The 10,324-nt window shown below is 34.4% G+C and overlaps 1 protein-coding gene across 1 annotated transcript; it reads left to right on the top strand.

The window, feature by feature from the left end:
• Window positions 1-2,556: 2,556 nt before the first annotated feature.
• On the top strand, window positions 2,557-7,274 carry LOC109257146 (olfactory receptor 2T29-like). Its single transcript, XM_019433109.2, has 3 exons — window positions 2,557-3,489; window positions 5,980-6,009; window positions 7,167-7,274. The coding sequence occupies exons 1-3, from the start codon at window positions 2,560-2,562 to the stop codon at window positions 7,272-7,274; spliced, it is 1,068 nt and encodes a 355-aa protein (XP_019288654.1). The 5' UTR covers window positions 2,557-2,559.
• Window positions 7,275-10,324: the final 3,050 nt, after the last annotated feature.

Here is a 10,324-nt window from a genome sequence, read left to right as displayed (position 1 = left end):
ACCTTGTCTTATGATTGTCAATGATCTTATGAATGCTAGCTCTTCTTCCTGAGATTTAGAACAAATAGTAGGAAATTTAAGTTGATGAAGTTAGAAAGCATAGAACCAAGACAGTATTCCCCATAAAGATCTGCTTAACTGGAGTAAAATAATAAATATTGATTATATATTTATTTATATATTCAGGTATATATATATATATATATATATATATATATATATATATATATAATATGGGACTACAGAAATCATCAAATCCAAATTCTTATGTGTATGAATAGATACTAAATTGACAAACTTAATAATACATTTTATATCATAAGATACAAATGTTAACTTCCATCTCTTACACAGATTCTGCATAATAATTACCACAGATATTAACTCTTTAAATTAATGATATATGTGCTTACTCTTCTGTAACTGGTAATGTCTAATCATTTTCATTGTTTTACATCATTTAATCCTGAACATACCTGAGATCTAACATTATTATCCTGTGTTTATGTAAAGTAGACAAAAGGATGGTGGGTAGAGGATAATCTGGATCCACAGTCACAGTCCAACCTCGAAGTTTGGGCTCCTAAGTTGATGACCCTAGGATATCTAAGGGGTTGGTCATTGGTGAGGACTCTGATCTGCTCCTTTGTATGCATGGATCACTCTGCACAACCACAGAGCATCACAGCCTGGTCTGACTGAACAGATAACGATGGTTCAAAATTTGGTATAAGCATTCCCCAAGGTTTGTTTCAGTTACTTTCCAAATCTTTATTATATGGAATATACCTCTAAGAGTTTTTAAGATCCAGTTGGATCCTTAAACCAGAAACATTGATTCAGTTTTGAATTCCATAACAAAAAAACTCTATAAGATATTTTTATTGTCTTTATTTCAATAATTCTCTTTTTTTAAGTTTATTTATTTTGAGATGAGACAGAGAGCGTGAGTAGGGAAGGGGCAGAGAGAGAGAGAGAGAGAGAGAGAGAGAGAGAGAGAGAGAATTCCAAGCAGGCTCTATGCTATCAGCACAGAGCCAGGCACAAAGCTCAAACTCATGAAATGTGAGATCATCACCTGAGCCAAAACCAAGAGATGGATGCTTAACCAAATGAGCCACTGAGGTGCCCCTTACTTTCTGAGTTTTTATACAACAGTGATTCTGAAAATTTTCCATACTTATTAGTAAACAACACTATCTATCATCAGGAAATTTCATGACCTTCCACATGAACCTTACTGTAAGTTACCAATATTTAAAAGTGTTTTTATTTTATTTGAGTGTACCTGACCCTCAATGTTATATTACTTTCAGGCATACAACATAATGATTCAATAAGTTATATGTTATGCTGTACTCACAAGTGTAGCTTCCATCTGTCACTATACAATATTATTAAAATATCATTGACTATATTCCTTATGTAGTGCCTTTTTTTTTCCTGCAACTTATTCATTTCATAACTGGAAGACTGTATCTCTCATTCTCTGTCACCCATTCAACCCAACACCACACAGCTCTCCCCTCTCATAACCATCAGTTTCTTCTATTTCTGGGTTTCATACTGGGTTTTGTTTGTTTGTTTACTCACTCCTGATTTTAGATTCCACATAAGAAGGAAATAAATAATACTTGTCTTTCTATCTGACTTCTATCACTTAACATGGTGGCTCAATCCATGTTGTAAAAAATGGCAGAAACCATCCAACTATTATAGTGGCACACTATACACACACACACAAACACACACTATTCCTTCCTTACCCATTTGTATATTGATGCACACTTAAGCTGTTTCCATATATTGACTATTGTAAGTTAATGCTGCAATATATGAGTGCATATTAAAATATACAACGGAATATTACTCAGCCACCAAAATGAATGCAATCTTGATATTTATAACGACATAGATGGAGCTGGAGAGTATTATGCTAAGTGAAATAAGTCACTCAAAGAGATATATCATATGATTTCATTCGTATGTGGAATTTAAGAAACAAAACAAACAAAGGGGGAAAAGGAGAGGCAAACCAAGAAACAGTATCTTTACTATAGAAAACAAACATTTCTACTAGAGTGGAGGTGGGGGGAGGAATGGGTGAAAAAATAGATGGAGACTAAGGAGTGCACTTGTGATAAGCACCAGTTGTTATATGAAAATGTTGAATATTATATTGTACAGATGAAACTGATATTACACTGTGTGCTAATTACCTGGAATTTAAATAAAAACTTTAAAAAAGTCATATGAAGATTTGGGTGTTGCATATAGCACTTTTGTTTTCTTTGGGGAAATGCATACCCAGTGGAATTATTGAGGTACTGATATTTTTGACCCATGGTTTCAAATTCTTAGATATTTAATAAATTTGTTCAATTACAAATAATTTATAGTCTTAAAATTTACAAGTCCTTGAAACTTCCCATTATTAGCACACTGAGTTACTGTGTGTAAACATACACACGTGCACACACACACACACACACACACACAATCATTAAACATTTCTTTCTATTAACTCCACAGTTTTCCTTGTGATCCAGACGAAATTCAATGGATAACACCACTTGGGTGGTCAACCATACTGGACGATCAGATTTTTACCTAGTAGGACTCTTCAGTCAATATAAGTACCCAGCTCTCCTTTGTGTGATCGTCTTTGTGGTTTTCCTGATGGCCCTGTCTGGAAATATCATCCTGATCCTTGTGATATACTGTGATGCTCACCTTCATAACCCTATGTACTTTTTTATCACCCAGTTGTCTTTCATGGATGTGATGTACATTTCTGTCACTGTGCCCAAGATGCTCATGGACCAGGTCTTGGGTGTAAATAAGATCTCAGCCCCTGAATGCGGGATGCAGATGTTTCTCTATTTGACATTAGGAGGTTCAGAAGTTTTCCTTCTAGCTGCCATGGCCTATGACCGCTATGTGGCCATCTGTCATCCACTCCTTTATCCTATCCTAATGAACCATAGGGTGTGTCTCCTCTTGGTCTCTTCTTCATGGTTTCTGGGATCTTTGGATGGATTTACTCTCACACCTGTCACCATGACATTCCCCTTCTGTAGATCCCGGGAGATCCACCATTTCTTCTGTGAGGTTCCTGCTGTAATGAAGCTTTCCTGCTCAGACACTTCCCTCTATGAGACACTCATGTACTTATGTTGTGTTCTCATGCTCCTCATTCCTGTGACAGTCATTTCAAGCTCCTATTCTTTTATCCTCTTTACCATCCACAGGATGAACTCAGCAGAGGGACAGAAGAAGGCCTTTGCCACTTGTTCTTCCCACATGACTGTGGTCATCCTCTTCTATGGGGCTTCTGTCTATACTTACATGCTCCCCACCTCCTACCACACCCCTGAGAAGGACATGATTGTATCTTTCCTTTATACTATACTCACTCCTGTTCTAAACCCTTTAATTTATAGTCTTAGGAATAAGGATGTCACAAGGGCTCTAAAAAGAATGTTGAATGTGGGTACTCTCAGGAAAATATTAGGTAGGAAATGTTTGTACTAATGTTTTTTTTTTCTGTACTCTACATATTAAAATTTTAGGATCCCAAGCCAATATGAGAATGTTTCCTCATATTCTCATACCATGATGTGTAGTCACCCATTCATCCCTTTTGGAGGAATTGTTTCCTTGTATCAGAAAATTCTTCATTTGAAATATTTATGCAATTGTATTATATCCATGTTACATTTTTCTGAAACTTCCACTGTGATTCTGTTGAAGAATATTTATAGTCTTAAGAAATATGTAATAAAATATTTAGAAACCAAGATCATAATGTGTGCAACAGATGAGAGAAAGAGAAAACATAGAGACAGAGAGAGAGAGAGAGAGAGAGAGAGAGAGAGAGAGAGGTGGAGAGAGGGAGATATGGAGTGAGAAGTGATAAATTAATTGGGATATAAAATTAATAGGAGAACCTAGGCAAAAGGTGTATGAGTGTTAATTGTACTATTATCATTATCCATACTAATTTTCTGTAAATTTGAAATTATTTAATAATAAAACATAAAGTATCAGACTTCTATTTAAAAAAAAATTTCTTGCTGCATTGTGGCAGTGTAAGTGACAAATCATGCTCAGGTTCACATGGCTGATCATTATTGCAATAATCCAGTTGTTGGCCTGCATTTAATTAGGGCAATTTTGTTCTTTAAGTTACAAACAGTGGCTGTTATCTCTCTGAAATTATTAGCATACTATGGTAGAAGGTACTGTGGGTATAAAATTAACCCCAAGGAGGGTTTAGGGAAGTTTTCCAGCATAAGGATGTATCAGACCTTAGATTTGAAGTATGTAATTTATTATTAAAAAAAAAGCAGATGAAGACCATCAAATAATCTGTCAATTATTTTTTAAAAATCTTATCCTATATTATAATAAAAATAGTAAGATAATAGATAAGTGAATTTCCCATATATACCAAATGTCTGCTCTCCCTAAGGAATTTTAACTATAAGTGTATTTTGTTCAAATATTTGTAACAAAATACATAAATTGTTTGAGGCACATATGGAAAGTATACAGCTCATAAGGACACACCAGTTCTACCTATGACATGTGAGCTTAGCCAAAGAGGCTGAAAAGAGGCCCTAGAACTCAGTGTTGAATGGTAACTAGATGCTACCTTCATATGAGTACAGGATGCTAGGACCAGGGATCTTGCTCAAGGACATCCTGCCACAGAAAAGGAACACTATGAGCAAAGTTCAGGTGGTTGACCAAGCAGGAGAGAAATGTTCCAATGGCACCTCCTTTCCAGATTCACTTTATAGCCCAATTATTGCCCTTTTGTGACCTGGATATTTACAAATGATAATAAAATGATGAGACATCAATTTAAGCAGAGTGAAATTAGTAGGAATCAATTGAAGAAGAGCAACACTGAAGGTATGGAGACCAGGTGTGTGAGGACGATTGAGCTGAATAGTGTTGATCTAAGTGGAATGGACCATTCCAAGTGGAATTAGCAGCTTTGGTGAATAAGCAGGGCTTTGTTGAATCTGTTTCATAAAACCATAAATCTGGTTGCATGTTTACCAGTTTCCAATTAGCTGTGACAAATTGTGAATTATCAGGTGGTTTCAAAAGTAGAGATCCCTTTTTTTCTGGCACTCTCAATACCTTCATGACTATAAAATAAAGATCTGACAGTATTTTAGGACACAATGTTAGAAAATTAGATATATTACAATTACAACATTATAATTATATTACAAAAATTATAGTATATGTTGCAGTAAAATAGAATGAATAAAATATGTACATTCTTTAACTTCTAAAGTAATTGAGAAGTGTATACATTACCCCTCAATTTATTGGACCATAATAATACACATATTTGATTGTTCCATTGAAAACACTGTAGACATGGGAAACAAAATGGGGTAAAACAAAGAAAAACAAAACAATCTATGGAATCAAATTTTTTTCCATAATTAAAATTTTACTATATCTCAAGAAAAAAAAGAATAAAATGTTTGAGGAAGAAGACCAAAGCAGGAGGCATCACAATCTCAGACTTTTACCTCAACGACAAAGCTGTAATCATCAAGACAGCATGGTATTGGCACAAAAACAGACACACAGACCAATGGAATGGAATACAGACTCCAGAATTGGACCCACAAAAGTATGGCCAACTAATCTTTGACAAAGCAGGAAAGACTATCCAATAGAAAGAAGACAGTCACTTTAACAAATGGTGCTGGGAGAACTGGACAGCAACATGCAGAAGAATGAAATTAGACCACTTTCTTACACCATTCTCAAAAATAAACTCAAAATGGATGAAAGACCTGAATGTGAGACAGGAAACCATCAAAACCCTAGATAGAGGAGAAAGCAGGAAAAAACCTCCCGGACCTCAACCACAGCAATTTCTTACTTGACACCTCTCCAAAGGCAAGAGAATTAAAAGCAAAAATGAACTATTGGGACCTCATGAAGGTGAAAAGCTTTGGCACTGCAAAAGAAACAGTGAAAAAAACTAAAAGGCAACCAATGGAATTGGAAAATATATTTGCAAATGACATATCAAAGGGCTAGTATCCAAAATCTATAAAGAACACACCAAACTCCACACCCGAAAAAAAAATAATCCAGTGAAGAAATGGGCAGAAAACATGAATAGACACTTCTCTAAAGAAGAAATCCAGACAGCCAACAGGCACATGAAAAGATGCTCAATGTCACTCCTCATCAGAGAAATACAAATCAAAACCACACTCAGATATCACCTCACACCAGTCAGAGTGGCTAAAATGAACAAATCAGGAAACTATGGGTGCTGGAGAGGATGTGGAGAAATGAGAACCCTCTTGCACTGCTGGTGGGAATGCAAACTGGTGCAGCCACTCTGGAAAACAGTGTGGAGGTTTCTCAAAAAATTAAAAATAGATCTACCCTATGAGCCAGGAACAGCACTGCTAGGAATTTCCCCAAGGGATACAAGAGTGCTGATGCATAGAGGGGCTTGTACCCCAATGTTTATAGCAACACTTTCAACAATAGCCAAATTATGGAAAGAGCCTAAATGTCCACCAACTGATGAATGGATAAAGAAATTGTGGTTTATGTACACAATGCAATACTACGTGACAATGAGAAAGAATGAAATATGGGCTTTTGTAGCAACGTGGATGGAACTGGAGAGTGTTATGCTAAGTGAAATAAGTGATACAGAGAAAGACAGATACCATATGTTTTCACTCTTATGTGGATCCTGAGAAACTTAACAGAAGACCATGGGGGAGGGGAAGGAAAAAAAAGTTAGAGAGCGAGGGAGGCAAACCATAAGAGACTCTTAAAAACTGAGAATACACTGAAGGTTGATGCGAAGTGGGAGGTAGGGAAAGTGGCAATGGGCATTGAAAAGGGCATCTGTTGGAATGAGCACTGGGTGTTGTATGGAAACCAATTTGACAATAAATTTCATATATTAAAAAAATAAAAGGAAAAAAATACTGCTTGCATAATATTCAGTTACTAGACATGGAAGAACACATGATGCTCAATTTTTGTTGTATCTAAAATAAAAGCAAGAAATGGACAAATTTCTGGCATTCAGGTTTACTTGCTTACAGTGCCATATAGGTAGATGTGTACTGCAGTAGCTTAAAATGTTCAAATTTCAGAATGTGTTATGTGTTTGTGCTTGTGCTCATGATGCCACCAGCATTTTGCCAAAGAAATCATTTTTATCCCATGAAAACCAGCCCTCAGTGTTCTTGCATACCCCATAGGTCATTAATGACTATGATTGGGATTATTACAAATTTAGTCATAAACTAACATGGGTTAGGTGGTGAAGCTTGTAGTGTTTTTTTACAAATATTCCACTTTTAATTTCTAATTGTATTCTAACTAGAATATATATTATATAACATAATTAATTATAATGTATATATAATATAATTAATTATTAAGATGATTAGTATTATATTAATTATATATAATACTATCTTAATAATTATATATTATATTATATTATATTATATTATATTATATTATATTATATTATACTATATTAATTATATTATCACATGTTTTTCTACAGTATGTCCCAGTCACTGTTATAATATTGTTACATATATTAGCCTATTCAAAAATGTTTTTGGAAGCTCCTCTAACCCCATACTATTGGAATTTTACTTTTTTCCAGTTTTTAAAATTTAATTTTAGTTAATTAACATACAGTGCAATATTGGTTTCAGGAATAGAATTCAGTGATTCATCACTTACATATAACACCTACTGCCCATCACAAGTGCCTTACTTAGTACCTATCACCCATCTAGCCCATCCTCTATCCACCTCCCTCCATCAACCTATAGTTCATTATTTATCATTAAGAGTCTCTTGTGGTTTGTTTCTCTCTTCTCCTACCCCCATATTCATCTGTTTGGTTTCTTAAATTTCACATATGAATGAAATCATATGGTAGTTGCCTTTCTCCGACTATTTCGCTTAACATAATACACTGTCTCTGACCATGTTATTGAAAATTTCAAGATTTTATTCATTCTGATGGCTGTGTTATATTCCTTTGTAAATATATACCACATCATTTTACCCATTCATCAGTCTATGAACATTTGGGCTCTTTCCATAATTTGGCTATTATTGATTATGTTGCTATAAACATTGGGGTTCCTGTCACACTTCAAATCTGTATTTCTGCATCCTTTGAGTAAATACCTAATAGCATAATTGCTGTATTGAAGGGTTGTTCTATTTTTAGTTTTTTGAGGAAACTCCATAGTGTCCTCCAGAGTGGATATATCATTATGCATTCCCACCAACAGCGCAAGAGGGTTCCCCTTTCTCTGCATCCTCACTAACATCCATTGTTTCTTATGTTGTCAATTTTAGCCATTTGGCCAGGTGTAAGGTGGTATCTCATCATGGTTTTAATTTGTATTTCAATGATGATAAGTGATGTTGAACATCTTCTCATGTATCTGTTAGTCATCTGGATGTCTTCTTTGGCAAAGTGTCTACATTGGAATTATTAAAAATTTAGTCATAAACTAACTGGATTAGTTGGAGAAGCTTGCATTGTTTTTACAAATATTTAACTTGTTCAAACCTCTTAAACTCTTTAAGGAAGATACAATATTGGGTTCTTGTTGTTGATAAATGTATTTTATTGTGGTAGGAACACCATCACTAGGTCAACTTTCTTAAGAATTTTTTATGTGTGCAGCACAGTATTGTTGGCTATAGCACAGGTATTGTTTTCTTTTTTAAGTTTATTTGATGCAGGGCTCAATCTCATGAACCGTGAGATCATGACCTGAGCCGAAAACAAGTCAGATGCTCTACTGACTGAGACTACCAGGCATCCCTAGGGAAGGTATTCTTATTATCTCCATTTTACAGAGAAGAAAACTAAGGCACCAACAAGTTAAATAATTCGTTTGAGGCTACTAGGAGGTAATGTACAAATGTATATTTTCTAGTAAGTGTGAACTCAAGATTTGGTTGGAGTAACTGGGTCTTTCCTCAGTTAAAAGTGGTTTATTTGGGTTAAAGTTGGGTCTGTCATCTTTGCTCTAGACAGAAAACTTGGTGATACTAACTTCTAGAGAAAACCAGTTTCTTGCACTACAGTTTACTCACAGATACTGTATATCTTCCATTACTTGAGGTCTGTATTTTCCACTGCCTTTCACCCATTTTACTCATCACCCCACTCCTCTCCTCTATGACAACCATCAGTTTGTTCTCTATATTTAAAACTCTGACTCTGCTTTTTGTTTATTCACTTGTGTTTTTAATTCCACATATGACTGAAGTCATGTGGTGATTGTCTTTCTCAGGCAGACATATTTCACTTATTATATGTCCTCCAGACCCATCCACATAATCACAAATGGCAAATGTTCTTATTTTAAAAATGGTCCTTATTTTTTAAAAGCTGAATAGCATTCTATTGCATACCACATTCCATATTTTGTCACATTGTTTATCTATTTATATTTGATAGTTATTTTTTCCATATCTTAGTGAATAATATTAGTGACTATTCTTGAATAATATGACAGAATATGAAAGTGCAGATATCTTATTGAGATACAAATTTCAATTCATGTGGATATATACCTAGAAGTGATATTGCTAAATCAAATGGTAACTATGCATTCAAAAATTTTAAGAACATATATTGTTTTTCAAATGTCTATATCAGTTTAAATTCCAACCAAACAGTATACAAAGGTTACCTTTTTTCCACATTCTCACAAGAACTTATTCTTTCCTCTACACCTAGTTTGTTAAGAGATTTTTTTTTCTTTTTAATCATAAATGGATGTTGAATTTTGTCAAATGGTTTCTCTACAACTACTGATATGATCATATGATTTTTATGTCTCATTTTATGAATGCAGTTTATCACATTAATTAATTTGCAGAAGATTAACCATCTTTTAATCTGTAGAATAAATCCTACTTGAACATGATTCATCCCACATATGTTGATACGTTATATTTCCATTGGTTTCCACAATTTCATTTTCTTTTTTGATTTTTCTTTGATCCATTGTTTTTCCAGTAAGATATTATTTCATTTCCACAAACTTGTGAAGTTTTCAGTTTTCTTTTTGTAATTGATTTCCAGTTTTGTACCAAGTGGTCATAAATGATGCTTGATATGATTTTAATCTTCTTAAATTTTGTAAGACTTGTTTGGGTCCTAACATATAGCTTATCCTGGAAAATATTCCATGTACACTTGAGAAAAATGTGCACGTTGCTTTTGGTTGAAATGTTCTGTATGTATCTGTTAAGTCAA

The sequence above is a fragment of the Panthera pardus genome, unplaced genomic scaffold (assembly GCF_024362965.1).
Source record: "Panthera pardus isolate Hobbes unplaced genomic scaffold, ASM2436296v1 HiC_scaffold_1, whole genome shotgun sequence".
Lineage (NCBI taxonomy): Eukaryota > Metazoa > Chordata > Mammalia > Carnivora > Felidae > Panthera > Panthera pardus.
This window is presented reverse-complemented; position numbering and strand designations above follow the sequence as displayed.